Raw genomic sequence first — 16,503 nt, 5'->3', positions numbered from 1 at the left:
TAGTGGTGCAGAGGAGGAGGGTAGTAGTGCAGAGGAGGAGGGTAGTGGTGCAGAGGACAAGGAGGGTAATGGTGTAGAGGAGGAGGAGGAGGAGGTTAGTGGTGCAGAGTAGGAGGAGAGTAGTGGTGCAGAGGAGGAGGAGGGTAGTGGTGCAGAGGAGAACGAGGGTAGTCGTGCAGAGGAGAAGGACGGTAGTGGTGCAGAGAAGGAGGGTAGTGGTGCAGAGGAGGAGGGAAAGTGGTTCAGAGGACGTGGAGGGTAGTAGTGCAGAGGGGGAGGGTAGTGGTGCAGAGGAGGAGGATGATAGTGGTGCAGAATTGGAGGGTAGTGGTGCATTGGAGAAGAGTAGTGGAGCAGAGGAGGGGGGTAGTGTTGCAGAGAAGGAGGAGGGTAGTGGTGGAAAGGAGGAGGAGGAAGAGGGTGGTGGTGTAAAGGAGGAGGAAGGTAGTGGTGCAGAGGAGAAGGGTAGTGGTGCAGAGAAGGAGGAGGGTAGTGGTGCAGAGGAGGAGGATAGTGGTGCAGAGAAGGAGGAGGGTAGTGAGTGAGAGGAAGAGGAGGGTAGTGCTGCAGAGTACGAGGAGGGTAGTGGTGCAGAAGAGGAGGGTAATGGTGCAGAAGAGGAGGAGGGTAGTGGTGCAGAGGAGGAGGAGGGTAGTGGTTAAGAGGAGGAGGAGGGTAGTAGTGCAGAGGAGGAGTAAGGTAGTGGTGCAGAGGAGGAGGAGGGTAGCGATGCAGAGAATGAGGAGAGTAGTGGTGCAGAAGAGGAGGTGGAGGGTAGTGATGCAGAGGAGGAGGGTAGTGGTGCAGAGGAGGAGGGTAGTGGTGCAGAGGAGGAGGGTAGTGGTGCAGAGGAGGAAAAGGGTAGTGGTGCAGAGGAGGAGGGTAGTGGTGCAGAGAAGGAGGGCAGTAGTGCAGAGGAGGAGGAGGGTAGTGATGCAAAGGAGGAGGGTAGTGGTGCAGAGGAGGAGGGTAGTGGTGCAGAGGAGGAGGAGGGTAGTGGTGCAGAGGAGGAGGGCAGTGTGCAGAGGAGGAGGAGGGTAGTGGTGCAGAGGAGGAGGGTATTGGTGCAGAGGAGGAGGGTAGTGGTGAAGAGGAGGAGGAATAGGGTAGTGGTGTAGAGGAGGAGTAGGAGGAGGAGTGTAGTGGTGCAGAGGAGGATGAGGGGAGTGGTACAGAGGAGGAGGAGGGTTTTGGTGCAGAGGAGGAGGGTAGTGGTACAGAGGGGGAGGAGGGTTTTGGTGCAGAGGAGGAGGGTAGTGGTGCAGAGGAGGAGGAGGGTGGTGGTGTAAAGGAGGAGGAAGGTAGTGGTGCAGAGGAGAAGGGGGGTAGTGGTGCAGAGGAGGAGGTAGTGTTGCAGAGAAGGAGGGTAGTGCTGCAGAGAAGGAGGAGAGTAGTGGTGCAGAGAAGAAGGAGGGTAGTGATGCAGAAGAGTAGGAGGGTAGTTGTGCAGAGAAGGAGGAGAGTAGTGGTGCAGAGGAGTAGGAGGGTAGTGGTGCAGAGGAGGAGGGTAGTGATTCAGAGGAGGAGGAGGGTAGTGGTGCAGAGGAGGAGGGTAGTGGTGCAGAGGAGTAGGAGGGTAGTGGTTAAGAGGAGGAGGAGGGTAGTGGAGCAGAGGAGTAGGAGGGTAGTGATGCAGAGAAGGAGGAGAGTAGTGGTGCAGAGGAGTAGGAGGGTAGTGGTTCAGAGGAGGAGGGTAGTGATTCAGAGGAGGAGGAGGGTAGTGGTGCAGAGGAGGAGGAGGGTAGTGGTGCAGAGGAGGAGGGTAGTGGTGCAGAGGAGTAGGAGGGTAGTGGTTAAGAGGAGGAGGAGGGTAGTGGTGCAGAGGAGTAGGAGGGTAGTGGTGCAGAGGAGGAGGGTAGTGATTCAGAGGAGGAGGAGAGTAGTGGTGCAGAGGAGGAGGAGGGTAGTGGTGCAGAGGAGGAGGGTAGTGGTGCAGAGGAGGAGCAGGGTACTGGTTCAGAGGAGGAGGAGGGTAGTGGTGCAGAGGAGGAGGAGGGTAGTGCTGCAGAGGAGGAGGAGGGTTCTGGTGCAGAGGAGGAAGTGGGTAGTGGTTCAGAGGGGGAGGAGGGTAGTGGTGCAGAGAAGGAGGATAGTGATGCAGAGGAGGACGGTAGTGGTGCAGAGGAGGAGGAGGGTAGTGGTGCAGAGGAGGAGGAGGGTTGTGGTGCCGAGGGGGAGGAGGGTAGTGGTGCAGAGGAGGACGAGGATAGTGGTGCAGAGGAGGAGGAGAGTAGTGGTGCAGAGGGGGAGGAGGGTAGTGGTGCGAGGAGGAGGAGGGTAGTGGTGCAGAGGAGGAGGGTAGTGGTGCAGAGGAGGAGGAGAGTAGTGGTGCAGAGGAGGAGGGTAGAGGTGTAGAAGAGGAGGATAGTGGTGCAGAGGAGGAGGGTAGTGGTGCAGAGGAGGAGGAGGGTGGTGGTGTAAAGGAGGAGGAAGGTAGTGGTGCAGAGGAGAAGGGGGGTAGTTATGCAGAGGAGGAGGGTAGTGCTGCAGAGAAGGAGGAGAGTAGGGGTGCAGAGAAGGAGGAGGGTAGTGATGCAGAGGAAGAGGAGGGTAGTTGTGCAGAGGAGGAGGAGGGTAGTGGTGCAGAGGAGGAGGAGGGTAGTGGTGCAGAGGAGGAGGGTAGTGGTGCAGAGGAGGAGGAGGGTAGTGGTGCAGAGGAGGAGGAGGGTAGTGGTGCAGAGGAGGAGGAGGGTAGTGGTGCAGAGGAGGAGGAGGGTAGTGGTGCAGAGGAGGAGGGTAGTGGTGCAGAATAGGATGAGGGTAGTGATGCAGAAGAGGAGGAGGGTAGTAGTTAAGAGGAGGAGGGTAGTGGTGCAGAGGAGTAGGAGGGTAGTGGTGTAGAGGAGGAGGGTAGTGATTCAGAGGAGGTGGAGGGTAGTGGTGGAGAGGAGGAGGAGGGTAGTGGTGCAGAGGAGGAGGGTAGTGGTGCAGAGGAGGAGGGTAGTGGTGCAGAGGAGGAGGAGGGTACTGGTTCAGAGGAGGAGGAGGGTAGTGGTGCAGAGGAGGAGGAGGGTAGTGGTGCAGAGGAGGAGGAGGATTCTGGTGCAGAGGAGGAAATGGGTAGTGGTTCAGAGGGGGAGGAGGGTAGTGTTGCAGAGGAGTAGGATAGTGGTGCAGAGGAGGAGGGTAGTGGTGCAGAGGAGGAGGAGGGTAGTGGTTCCGAGGAGGAGGGTAGTGGTGCAGAAGAGGAGGATAGTGGTGCAGAGGAGGAGGGTTGTGGTGCAGAGGAGGAGGAGGGTAGTGGTGCGGAGGAGGAGGAGGGTAGTGTTTCAAAGGAGGAGGAGGATAGTGGTGCAGAGGAGGAGGAGAGTAGAGGTGCAAAGGAGGAGGGTAGTGGTGCAGAGGGGGAAGAGGGTAGTGGGGCCGAGGAGGAGGAGGGTAGTGGTGCAGAGGGGGAGGAGAGTAGTGGTGCAGAGGAGGAGGAGGGTAGTGGTGCAGAGGAGAAGGAGGGTAGTGGTGGAGGAAGAGGAGGGTAGTGGTGCAGAGGAGGAGGGTAGTGGTGCAGAGGAGGAGGGTAGTGGTGCAGAGGAGGAGGATTGTAGTGGTGCAGAGGAGGAGGGTAGTGGTGCAGAGGAGGAGGGTAGTGGTGCAGAGGAGGACGACGGTGGTGCAGAGGAGGACGGTAGTGGTGCAGAGGAGGAGGAGGGTAGCGGTGCAGAGGCGGAGGAGGGTAGTGGTGCAGAGGAGGAGGAGGGTAGTGGTGCAGAGGAGGAGGAGGGTAGTGGTGCAGAGGAGGAAGAGGAGGAGGATATGGTGGAAAGGAGGAGGAGGGTAGTGGTGCAGAGGAGGAGGGTAGTGGTGCAGAGGAGGACGACGGTGGTGCAGAGGAGGACGGTAGTGGTGCAGAGGAGGAGGAGGGTAGTGGTGCAGAGGAGGAGGAGGGTAGTGGTGCAGAGGAGGAGGAGGGTAGTGGTGCAGAGGAGGAGGAGGGTAGTGGTGCAGAGGAGGAAGAGGAGGAGGATATGGTGGAAAGAAGGAGGAGGGAAGTGGTGCAGAGGAGGAGTAGGGTAGTGGTGCAGAGGAGGAGGAGGGTAGTGGTGCAGAGGAGGAGGCGGGAAGTGGTGCAGAGGAGGAGGAGGAGGGTAGTGGTGCATAGGAGGAGGGTAGTGGTGCATAAAAGTAGGGTAGTGGTGCAGAGGAGGAGGGTAGTGGTGCATAGGAGTAGGGTAGTGGTGTAGAGGAGGAGGGTAGTGGTGCGGAGGAGGAAGGTTGTGGTGCAGAAGAGGAGGGTAGTGGTGCAGAGGAGGAGGAGGATAGTAGTGCAGAGGAGGAGGAGGGTATAGTGCAGAGGAGGAGGGTAGTGGTGCAGAGGGGGAGGGTAGTGGTGCTGAGGAGGAGGAGGACATTGGTGCAGAGGAGAATGGTAGTGGTGCAGATTAGGAGGAGGGTAGTGGTGCAGAGGAGGAGGGTAGTGGTGCATAGGAGTAGGGTAGTGGTGTAGAGGAGGAGGGTAGTGGTGCGGAGGAGGAAGGTTGTGGTGCAGAAGAGGAGGGTAGTGGTGCAGAGGAGGAGGAGGATAGTAGTGCAGAGGAGGAGGAGGGTATAGTGCAGAGGAGGAGGGTAGTGGTGCAGAGGGGGAGGGTAGTGGTGCTGAGGAGGAGGAGGACATTGGTGCAGAGGAGAATGGTAGTGGTGCAGATTAGGAGGAGGGTAGTGGTGCAGAGGAGGAGGGTAGTGGTGCAGAGGAGGAGGAGGGTAGTGGTGCAGAGGAGGAGGGTAGTGGTGCAGAGGAGGAGGAGGGTAGTGGTGCAGAGGAGGAGGGTAGTGGTGCAGAGGAGGAGGAGGGTAGTGGTGCAGAGGAGGAGGAGGGTAGTGGTGCAGAGGAGGAGGAGGGTAGTGGTGCAGAGGAGGAGGGTAGTGGTGCAGAATAGGATGAGGGTAGTGATGCAGAAGAGGAGGAGGGTAGTAGTTAAGAGGAGGAGGGTAGTGGTGCAGAGGAGTAGGAGGGTAGTGGTGCAGAGGAGGAGGGTAGTGATTCAGAGGAGGAGGAGGGTAGTGGTGCAGAGGAGGAGGAGGGTAGTGGTGCAGAGGAGGAGGGTAGTGGTGCAGAGGAGGAGGAGGACATTGGTGCAGAGGAGAATGGTAGTGGTGCAGATTAGGAGGAGGGTAGTGGTGCAGCTAGGAAGAGGAGGGTAGTGGTGCAGAGGAGGAGGGTAGTTGTGCCGAGGAGGGGCCAGTGGTGCAGAGGAGGAAGGAAGTGGTGCAGAGGAGGAAGGAAGTGGTGCAGAGGAGGAGGATGAGGGTAGTGGTGCAGAGGAGGAGGAGGAGGAGGAGGGTAGTGGTGCAGAGGAGGAGGAGGGTGGTGGTGTAAAGGTGGAGGAAGGTAGTGGTGTAGAGCAGAAGGGGGATACTGGTTCAGAGGAGGAAGAGGGTAGTGGTGTAGAGGAGAAGGGTAGTGTTGCAGAGGAGGAGGGTAGTGATGCAGAGGAAGAGGAGGGTACTGGTTCAGAGGAAGAGGGTAGTGGTGCAGAGGAGGAGGAGGAGGGTAGTGGTGCAGAGGAGGAGGAGGGTTCTGGTGCAGAGAAGGAAGAGGGTAGTGATGCAGAAGAGGAGGGTAGTGGTGCAGAGGAGAAGGAGGGTAGTTGTGCAGAGGAGGAGGAGGGTAGTGGTGCAGAGGAGGAGGAGGGTAGTGGTTAAGAGGAGGAGGAGGGTAGTGGTGCAGAGGAGGAGGAGGGTAGTGGTGCAGAGGAGGAGGGTAGTGTTGCAGAGGAGGAGGAGGGTAGTGGTGCAGAGAAGGAGGAGGGTAGTGGTTAAGAGGAGGAGGAGGGTAGTGGTGCAGAGGAGGAGGAGGGTAGTGATGCAGAGGAGGAGGGTAGTGGTGCAGAGAAGGAGGAGGGTAGTGGTGCAGAGGAGGAGGGTAGTGGTGCAGAAGAGGAGGAGGGTAGTTGTGCAGAGGAGGAGGAGGGTACTGGTTCAGAGGAGGAAGAGGGTAGTGGTGCAGAGGAGGAGGAGAAGGGTAGTGGTGCAGAGGAGGAGGAGGGTTCTGGTGCAGAGGAGGAAGAGGGTAGTGGTGCAGAGGAGGAGGATAGTGGTGCAGAGGAGGAGGAGAGTTGTGGTCTAGAGGAGGAGGAGGGTAGTGGTGCAGAGGAGGAGGAAGAGGGTAGTGGTGCAAAGGAGGAAGAGGAGGGTAGTGGTGCAGAGGAGGAAGAGGGTAGTGGTTCAAAGGGGGAGGAGGGTAGTGGTGCAGAGGAGGAGGATAGTGGTCCAGAGGAGGAGGGAAGTGGTGCAGAGGAGAAGGAGGGTAGTGGTGCAGAGGAGGAGGAGGGTAGTGGTCCAGAGGAGGAGGATAGTGGTGCACAGGAGGAGGAGAGTAGTGGTGCAGAGGGGGAGGAGGGTAGTGGTGCAGAGGAGGACGAGGGTAGGGGTGCAGAGGAGGAGGGTAGTGGTGCAGAGGAGGGTCGTGGTGCGGAGGAGGAGGAGGAGGGTAGTGGTGCGGAGGAGGAGGAAGGTAGTGGTGCGGTGGAGGAGGGTAGTGGTGCAGAGGAGGAGGGTAGTCGTGCGGAGGAGGAGGATGGTAGTGGTGCAGAGAGGAGGAGGGAAGTGGTGCAGAGGAGGTGGAGGGTAGTGGTGCGGAGGAGGAAGAGGGTAGTGGTGAGGAGAAGGAGGGTAGTAGTGCGGAGGAGGAGGATGGTAGTGGTGCAGAGAGGAGGAGGGAAGTGGTGCAGAGGAGGAGGAGGGTAGTGGTTCAGAGGAGGAGGAGGATAGTGGTGCAGAGGATGAGGAGAGTTGTGGTGCAGAGGAGAAGGAGTGTAGTGGTGCAAAGGGGGAGGAGGAGGGTAGTGGTGCATAGATGAGGAGGGAAGTGGTGCAGTGGAGGAGGAGGGTAGTGGTTCAAAGGAGGAGGAGGATAGTGGTGCAGAGGAGGAGGAGAGTGGTGGTGCAAAGGAGGAGGGTAGTGGTGCAGAGGAGGAGGAGGGTAGTGGTGCAGAGGAGGAGGAGGGTAGTGGTGGAGGAAAAGGAGGGTAGTGGTTCACAGGAGAAGGAGGGTAGTGGTGCAGAGGAGGAGGGTTGTGGTGCAGAGGAGGAGGGTAGTGGTGCAGAGGAGGAGGGTAGTGGGGCAAAGGAGGGGTAGAGTAATGGTGCAGAGGAGGAGGGTTGTGGTGCAGAGGAGGAGGGTAGTGGTGCAGAGGAGGAGGGTAGTGGTGAAGAGGAGGAGAATAGTGGTGCAGAGTAGGAGGGTAGTGGTGCAGAGGAGGAGGAGGGTAGTGGTGCAGAGGAGGAGGAGGGTAGTGGTGCAGAGGAGGAGGAGGGTAGTAATGCAGAGGAGGAGGAGGGTAGTGGTGCAGAGGAGGAGGAGGGTAGTGGTACAGAGGAGCAGGAGGGTAGTGGTGCAGAGGAGGAGGCGGGAAGTGGTACAGAGGAGGAGGAGGAGGGTTGTGGTGCAGAGGAGGAGAAGGGTAGTGGTGCAGATGAGGAAGAGGGTAGTGGTGCAAAGGAGTAGGGAAGTGGTGCAGAGGAGGAGGGTAGTGGTGCATAGGAGTAGGGTAGTGGTGCAGAGGAGGAGGGTAGTGGTGCAGAGGAGGAGGGTTGTGGTGCAGAGGAGGAGGGTAGTGGTGCAGACGAGGAGGAGCGTAGTGGTGCAGAGGAGGAGGAGGGTAGTGGTGCAGAGTAGGAGGAGGGTAGTGGTTCAGAGGAAGAGGGTAGTGGTGCTGAGCAGGGGAAGGGTAGTGGTGCAGAGGAGGAGGAGAGTAGAGGTCCAGAGGAGGAGGGGGAGGGTAGTGGTGCGGAGAATGAGCGTAGTGGTGCAGAGTGGGAGGGTAGTGGTACTGAGGAGGAGGAGGAGGGTAGTGGTGCAGAGGAGGAGGAGGAGGGTAGTGATGCAGAGGAGGAGGAGGGTAGTGGTGCAGAGGAAGATGACGATAGTGTTGCAGAGGAGGAGGGTAGTGGTGCAGAGGAAGAGGGTAGAGGTTCAGGGGTGGAGGGTAGTGGTGCAGAGGAGAAGAGTAGAGGTCCAGATGAGGAGGTGGAGGGTAGTGGTGCTAGGAGGAGGGTAGTGGTGCAGAGGAGGAGGGTAGTGGTGCTGAGGAGGAGGGTAGTGGTTCAGGGGAGGAGGGTAGTGGTGCAGAGGAGGAAGAGAGTAGAGGTCCAGAGGAGGAGGAGGAGGGTAGTGGTGCAGAAGAGGAGGGTAGTTGTGCAGAGGAGGAGGGTAGTGGTGCAGAGGAGGAGGGTAGTGGTGCAGAGGAGGAGGGTAGTGGTTCAGGGGAAGAGGAGAGTAGAGGTCCAGAGTAGGAAGTGGAGGGTAGTGGTGCAGAGGAGGAGGGTAGTGGTGCAGAGGAGGAGGGTAGTGGTTCAGGGGAGGAGGAAAGTAGAGGTCCAGAGTAGGAGGTGGAGGGTAGTGGTGCAAAGAATGAGGAGAGTAGTGGTGTAGAGGAGGAGGAGGAGGGTAGTGGTGCAGAAGAGGAGGGTAGTGGTGCAGAGGAGGAGGAGGGTAGTGGTGCAGAGGAGGAGGAGGGTAGTGGTGCAGAGGAGGAGGGTAGTGTTGTAGAGGAGGAGGGTAGTGGTGCAGAGGAAGAGGAGGGTAGTGCTGCAGAGGAGGAGGAGGGTAGTGGTGCAGAGGAGGAGGGTAGTGGTGCAGAGGAGGAGGAGGGTAGTGGTGCAGAGGAGGAGGGTAGTGGTGCAGAGGAGGAGGGTAGTGGTACAGCGGAGGAGGAGGAGGGTAGTGGTGCATAGGAGGAGGATAGTGGTGCAGAGGAGGAGGGTAGTGGTGCAGAGGAGGCGAGGGAGGGTAGTGGTGCAGAGGAGGAGGAGGTAGAAGAGGGTAGTGGTGCAGAGGAGGAGGAGGTAGAAGAGGGTAGTGGTGCAGAGGAGGAGGAGGAGGGTGATGGTGCAAAGGAGGATGAGGGTAGTGGTGCAGGGGAGAAGGGTAGTGGTGCAGAGGAGGATGGTAGTGGTGCAGAGGAGGTGGGTAGTGGTGCAGAGGAGGAAGGAAGTGGTGCAGAGGAGGAGGATAAGGGTAGTGGTGCAGAGGAGGAGGAGGAGGGTAGTGGTGCAAACGGGGATTAGAGTTTTGGTGAAGAGGAGAGAGTAGAGGAGCAGAGGAGGAGGCTAGTGGTGCAGAGGAGGGGGTAGTGGTGCATAGGTGGAGGAGGGTAGTGGTGCAAAGGAGGATGAGGGTAGTGGTGCAGAAGAGGAGGGTAGTGGTGCAGAGGTGGAGGAGGGTAGTGGTGCAGAGGAGGAGGGTAGTGGTACAGAGGAGGAGGAGGGTAGTGGTGCAGAGGAGGAGGAGGAGGGTAGTGGTGCAGAGGAGGAGGGTAGTGGTGCAGAGGGGGAGGGTAGTGGTGCTGAGGAGGAGGAGGATAGTAGTGCAGAGGAGGAGAAGGGTAGTGGTGCAGAGGAGGAGAAGGGTAGTGGTACAGCGGAGGAGGAGGAGGGTAGTGGTGCATAGGAGGAGGGTAGTGGTGCAGAGGAGGAGGGTAGTGGTGCAGAGAAAGCGATGGAGGGTAGTGGTGCAGAGGAGGAGGAGGTAGAAGAGGGTAGTGGTGCAGAGGAGGAGGAGGAGGGTGATGGTGCAAAGAAGGATGAGGGTAGTGGTGCAGGGGAGAAGGGTAGTGGTGCAGAGGTGGAGGGTAGTGGTGCAGAGGAGGAGGGTAGTGGTGCAGAGGAGGAGGGAAGTGGTGCAGAGGAGGATAAGGGTAGTGGTGCAGAGGAGGAGGAGGGTAGTGGTGCAAACGGGGATTAGAGTTTTGGTGCAGAGGAGAGAGTAGTGGAGCAGAGGAGGAGGCTAGTGGTGCAGAGGAGGGGGTAGTGGTGCATAGGTGGAGGAGGGTAGTGGTGCAAAGGAGGATGAGGGTAGTGGTGCAGAGGAGAAAGAGGGTAGTGGAGCAGAGGAGGAGGAGGTTAGTGGTGCAGAGGAGGTGGGTAGTGGTGCAGAGGAGGAGGGTAGTGGTTCAGAGGAGGAGGGTAGTGGTGCTGCGGAGGAGGTTAGTGGTGCAGAGGAGGAGGGTAGTGGTGCAGAGGTGGAGGAGGGTAGTTGAGCAGAGGAGGAGGAGGGTAGTGGTGCAGAGGAGGAGGGTAGTGGTGCAGAGGAGGAGGGTAGTGGTGCAGAGGTGGAGGAGGGTAGTGGTGCAGAGGAGGAGGGTAGTGGTGCAGAGGTGGAGGAGGGTAGTGGTGCAGAGGTGGAGGAGGGTAGTGGTGCAGAGGAGGAGGGTAGTGGTGCAGAGGTGGAGGAGTTTAGTGGAGCAGAGGAGGAGGAGGGTAGTGGTGCAGAGGAGGAGGAGGGCAGTGTTGCAGATGTGGAGGAGGGTAGTGGAGCAGAGCCAGATACCATAAACCACGACAACCTCGACCACCATTAACAATAACTACCACTACCACTAATCACAACCATCAGCCACCACAATTACCAACCACAGCAATCAACCACCACCACCACCAATCACAACTATTAACCACCAGTAGAACCAACCACTACCACCAACAATAAACATTACCCACCACTGCCACCAATCACAACCTACCACCACAGCCACCAACTACAACCCACCAACAATTCCACCACCACTACCATGGATTCTCCATTAAGTGAAAGTAATGAATAAAATATTTTTAACCTACATTTTATTATGCTTCAATTTTATTTCTAGTATATGTAGAAATATATTTTTAATATATTTCTACATTTTTTGTATATATTCCATCAATCAGGAAAACGATTTTTATGCAACATTTAAGGTTGCGACACGGTCTCAAAATTGTTTAGCCAAAGTTGTGCAGTAAGTTGTGGCAACTTATTTACAACCACACAATAACGTAGCTAATACATGAAAACAAACGTTGTCACACCTGGCTACTCTCCCGACCCACACCTGTAGATGAGAGGGAGCACGGAAGCCCACACCTGGCTACTCTCCCCACCCACACCTACAGAAGGAGCCCCACACCAGCCTATTTTCCTCATCCAAACCTGCATCTCAGAGTAAATACTGAATTCTACAGCTGGGACCACTGCCAGCGCCACTTGCAGATGAGACGGAACAGTAAACCAACACCTGTCTCCTTCACACCTGACTACTTTCCCCACCCACACCTGCAGATGAGAGAGAAAACTGCAGTATACACCTGGTAACTCTCCACCCCCACACTTGCACATGAGAGGGAACACTGATGCCCACACCTGCTACTCTCCCTCCCCTCACCTGCAGATGGGAAGGAACACGGAAGCCCACACCTGGCTACTCACCCGACCCACACCTGCACGTGAGAGGTAACACTAAAGCCCACACCTGGCTACTCTCCCCACCCACACCTGTACATGAGAGGGAACACTAAAGCCCACACCTGGCTACTCTCCCTCCTCACACCTGTAGATGAGAGGGAACACGGAAGCCCACACCTGGCTACTCTCCCCTCCCACACCTGCACATGAGAGGGAACACTAAAACCCACACCTGGCTACTCTCTCCACCCACACCTGTCTATGTCACACACTCATGCCAAAGAAAACTTATATCAAGTAAATCTAGCTTGTATTAAGCAAGACAATGTTGGGCTAAATATTGATCTGTGTTATCTTATAAGCAGTGAAGCTTGCTTAACGAATATTCTTGGTCGCTAAACGGTGCTCAAAGTTACTCAAGAAGCATTATAAGTTCTCTAATTCATGACTTTTAATGTAAAAATATTTTTGAAACCACTGGAAGCACTGTGAATTAAACAACTGAGTTACAGATATTCACGTGTTAAAATGTAGTCAATACGTACTGGTGAGACGCGTGTCACGGAAGTCCAGGCGACTATACCCTCCTCTTGAGGGAGGACACAGCTGAGCCGCCAGGCGGCAGCACCAGTCTATGGCGGGGTCGTCATCAGTGAGGCGCCGCGTGATGGTCAGGCGGAGCTCCCTTCCCTGGTACGGCAGACTGCCCAGTGTGTCCGGGTCCACGTAGCCCGTGGCGTCCAGGGTGTCCGGGTCCACATAGCCCCTGGCGTCCAGGGTAATGTCTGAAGACATACACTGAGATACAGTCACTGTCGTTACTGGTATGTTCTAAGATATAACAAGAAGACATACTGAGCCATCCACTCACCTTACTGCTGGGTTTATTACCAGATGACAAGTCCGTATTTTGGACAGTATTAATAGCATCTAAACTATGTATTAATAGCTTTTAAAAGCCACGGTCAAGGTCATCTGTATCAATGGTCAAGGTCATCTGTGTCAATGGTCAAGGTCATCTGTATCAATGGTCAAGGTTATCTATCAATTGTCAAGGTCACAATCAAGGTCATCTGCATCAATGGTCAAAGTCATCTGTATCATGGTCAAGGTCATCTCTTTCAATGGTCAAGGTCACAGTCAGGGTCATCTGTATCAATGGTCAAGGTCACAGTCAAGGTCATCTGTGTCAATGGTCAAGGTCATCTGTGTCAATGGTCAAGGTCATCTGTATCATGGTCAAGGTCACAGTCATGGTCATCTTTATCAATGGTCAAGGTCTCATTATTAGGTCATATAAACTAAGTGAAGGTCACAGTGAAAGGTCATCTGGACCAAGTATCAAGGTCACAGGGATAGATGGGTCACCTGAATTAAGGATCAAAGTTACGGAAGGTCTAATTAACCAAGGGATCAAGGTCACAGTGAAAGGTCATCTTAAACAGGAATTAGGTCACAGTGAAAGGTCATCTTGAACAGGAATTAGGTCACAGTGAAAGGTCAATTTAAACAGGAATTAGGTCACAGTGAAAGGTCATCTTAAACAGGAATTAGGTCACAGTGAAAGGTCATCTTGAACAGGAATTAGGTCAGTGTGAAAGGTCATCTTAAACAGGAATTAGGTCACAGTAAAAGGTCATCTTAAACAGGAATAAGGTCTCAATGAAAGGTCATCCTGAACAGGAATTAGGTCACAGTGAGAGGTCATGTTGGACAGGAATTAGGTCACAGTGAAAGGTCATCTTGAACAGGAATTAGGTCACAGTAAAAGGTCATCCTGAACAGGAATTAGGTCACAGTAAAAGGTCATCTTGAACAGGAATTAGGTCACAGTGAAAGGTCATCCTGAACAGGAATTAGGTCACAGTGAAAGGTCATCCTGAACAGGAATTAGGTCACAGTGAATGGTCTTCTTGAACAGGAATTAGGTCACAGTGAAAGGTCATCCTGAACAGGAATTAGGTCACAGTGAAAGGAGATCTGTACCACGAGTCAAAGTCAAAGTGGTAAGTCATCTGAACCAAAAGTTTGGCGTCGCTAAATACTTCATGAAATTATTTATGCACAAGAATATATACAGCAGCGGAATGTTTCGAAAATTTATTATTCATGGAGTAGTCGCCCTTAATAAGTCTATATTTGTAATCAAAGTGGAAGGTTTGTCACCCTTTAGGTGACAATATTTGTAAACAATGTAAGGGGGTTGTCTCCCTTAAGGTGACTATATTTGTAAACAATATCAGGTGTTTGTTGTCCATAAGATGAATATATTTGTAAACAATATCTGGTGTTTGTCTCCCTTAAGGTGATTATGTTTGTAAACAATATAAGGAATCTTTCGTAAATAAGGTTGTAAACATATATGTAAACAATGTAAATCTGAATTACTATATTAAACATGACGAATGAAGCCCTTTGTGTAATTTTGGAATTAATAAATAACTCTAAAAATTATGGTGGAAAATATGAATATTTACCAAGATACTGCAGGTGAGGAAGGTGAGGCAGGTGACGGATGAGGACGGTCAGTTGCTGTAGTGTGAGGCACAGGTGGAGGCTCTCGAGGGTGTGAGGCAGGAGGGGTATGGCTGCCTCAGACAAGACACCATCAAACTTCTCTAAGGTACACTTACTGCCGGGAGCTGTCAGCCTCTCCATACATTGTTTTGATATAACACTTGTCCCTTTGATGTCTAAACTATAGACAAAATCTAAGAATATGGTTACCTTCATTTTTGCCAGCACTGACAGTGTAGACAGACACTGCTTTAGTGTGGATGGATCGTATATGATTAGGTAAATGTTCTTAGGTGTCACCTTCTTAAGAACAAGCGGCAGGACAACCCACGAGTCAACATTCATTATTCTCCACTCTTGTTCTGTACGCAGCTTCTCACACACAGCTTGGATGACGTGCTCACTCCCGCGGGACTCTGCTACATGCTTCAACAGCTCGTCAGTCTCATATGTAACCATCACGCACAGGTCAATTATGTGAGTAATGAACCTGTGCTCTACTCCCCGGGGACACAGCACCCCGGTAGTGCTGAGTAAAATGTTCTGCCATCTCTGGCGCTCCCTAAACTCTTGTTGCACGTCGCTAATATCAAACTTTGACCCTCTCAGGTGATCTCCCAAGGAGCGTTTTTCCTTACGTACAACATCCACCAAGAGGTCAATGATTGTAGACCTTTCCCCTGACACACGGTGTGATGCTGGATCACCTCGGTCTTGCTCAGCCCTCAACAAGAGATCGACCAGCCCCCTGCTGGCACAATACTCCTGGTACCTGGCGTGAAAATAGCCAAACACCCACACCACATTGAGGCCCCGACGGTAGCTGGTTCTTGTGAAATAGTTGGACAAGACCTCCTCCTGCGGCAGTCCCAGAGTGTCACACTTCTCCCTAATCTCCGCTTCCGTCTCCGGCCAAAGGTCGTACTCCTTCCTCTGGATCCCTCTTAAACTAATCTCTTCTAAGAACCTCAAAAACTTTTTCACATTTTCGTCACATTTACCTTTGGGTTCGGTCACGTGTTTGTCTGTGAGTCTGGACACCAGTTTACTGGTTATGAAGTCATGAATCTTCTCGTAGACTTGAGTGTTTGTGGTGAGGTTGTTAAATTCTTCTGGAGCCTCGACACACAGCAGCGCCAACAAGGTCAAGGTGAGTGGAGTGTTGAGGTACTCACCCAGGAACTGACTCATCTGCTCCAGCCGCTGGGTAAACCTCCCTGTGATAACACTCCGTTGGCTCTCTTCCTCCACCAGCACCTTGATGGTTCTCTCGGCGAACTCCACGCGACGTTCTGGAGTGATGCCCAAGACGAGGATGTTGCAGCGAGGTCTGGTGTGTGGGACGAGCTGTGACAGTTGTTGGTCCCACCCCGGCCGTGTGGTTATCACCAACCTCACATCCTTGCCAGGCAGGTGCAACAGCTCCTTCACCAGCCTTCCTGAATGGTCGTTGACCTCGTCGTAGCCGTCAATCAGGACTAATATATTTAAGCTCAAGATTATCTCCTTAAACAGCTGGAAGTCAGCGTCAGAATCACTAAGTGTTTGAGGCAGTAACTGGCGGAGTAGACCATCGAAGGTATTAAGATGTGTGTCCCTGCACTGTACATAGAAAACGAGGTCCACAGTGCCCAGGTGACATATGACATCAGGTTCCTCTACCCACTTCTCGAGGATGAGCTTGAGTAAAGTTGTCTTGCCCATACCACCTTCCCCCGTCAGGAGGACACACTGAGGGACTCTTCCGTCCTCTCGTCTCATACTCAAGATGTCTTCATAGTTTATATCCTGACCCTTGGCAGCGTGGGAGGGTCTTGCCCCTATGACGGGATCTTCAAGGAGTCGCTGTCCTGTAAAAGCAAGACTTGGGTTGTGGTTAATGTTGAGGAGGAGCCAGGGTGCGGGAACAATCTGGTACAGCAGTTTAAACCCGTCAGTTAGCTCCTGCTTGCTCATCTGCTTAACCTCTTCTGTGATGTGGCTTCTGAACATCTTAATCTCCTGGCGGAGCTGAGGCAAGTACGCCACATCTGAGGGATCCAGCGGCTCTCTGACCTTCGCTAGCAGATCACCAATATACTTGGTGACATCTCTGGTCACGTGGTCCACATCCTGGCTGTTTGTCCCACACCGGACGCCGGCCTCAGCCAGCATCTTAGCCAATAAGTCACTGAGCTCCGTCAGTGTTGACGTAAGATCTTGCTCTGACATTCCCACATTATCATGGGCCAACGTGTTTCGGTGTTGCTTCACGCTGTAAATGAGGTGTTCAAGTGATGGTCCCTGAGGCCCTGGAGTGGTCCACGTGGGGTCATCCTTCACAGCCAGACCACACACACGTTGCAGGAGTTTATACAACAGGGTGATGTCAAAAGTTGCTGCGTCAGAGGAAGCTTCGAGTTTATCCCTCTGTTGAGCATCGAAGACACGCCTGTACTGAGCATTGGTGTACCCCAAGTCCTGAGTGAGGTAAGTCACTACTGGGAAGGTGCCCCGGTACGACCACATAAACACACTTGCTAGCGCGTCTCGTCCTGCCTTAGTCACAGCCAGTCCATACCGCAATCTGTTCACATCTTCCGGTTGGATAACAGGACTCGAGGCCGCCATATTGGCCCGTATGATTCTCACCTCACACAACTGTTGTCAAGTTTCACACAAGCAGTAAATGTCCCACGCTGGTTTTGTTATTATATTATGTTTAAAAACATAACATTGTTTCTCACTGTCGGAGACGGGCAGCTTGTTAGGCTTGTGTAGGCCTTCCTAAGCCAACGACAGACCTTCCTCAGGATGCATCCCTCAACAGTTGACTAATTTCCAGGTTAATG

The 16,503-nt window shown here is 54.1% G+C and overlaps 1 protein-coding gene and 1 long non-coding RNA gene across 2 annotated transcripts in view; both read right to left on the bottom strand.

Annotated features, from left to right (window-relative positions):
* LOC138350624 (uncharacterized) overlaps nucleotides 1-11,953 on the bottom strand; it is a 71,621-nt gene extending 59,668 nt beyond the window's left edge. Inside the window, exon 1 of the long non-coding RNA XR_011222163.1 lies at nucleotides 11,701-11,953. This is a non-coding gene — a long non-coding RNA (uncharacterized lncRNA). The remainder of the gene's footprint in view (nucleotides 1-11,700) is intronic.
* Nucleotides 11,954-13,606: 1,653 nt separating this feature from the next.
* Nucleotides 13,607-15,826, bottom strand: LOC138350499 (NLR family CARD domain-containing protein 4-like). The gene is made up of 2 exons (XM_069301519.1): nucleotides 14,556-15,826; nucleotides 13,607-14,444 (listed from the first exon to the last, which is right to left on the bottom strand). Exons 1-2 carry the CDS (start codon nucleotides 15,824-15,826, stop codon nucleotides 13,607-13,609), a joined length of 2,109 nt encoding a protein of 702 aa, XP_069157620.1.
* Between the last annotated feature and the right edge of the window lie 677 nt (nucleotides 15,827-16,503).

The sequence above is a fragment of the Procambarus clarkii genome, chromosome 46 (assembly GCF_040958095.1).
Source record: "Procambarus clarkii isolate CNS0578487 chromosome 46, FALCON_Pclarkii_2.0, whole genome shotgun sequence".
Classification (NCBI taxonomy): Eukaryota; Metazoa; Arthropoda; class Malacostraca; order Decapoda; family Cambaridae; genus Procambarus; species Procambarus clarkii.
This window is presented reverse-complemented; position numbering and strand designations above follow the sequence as displayed.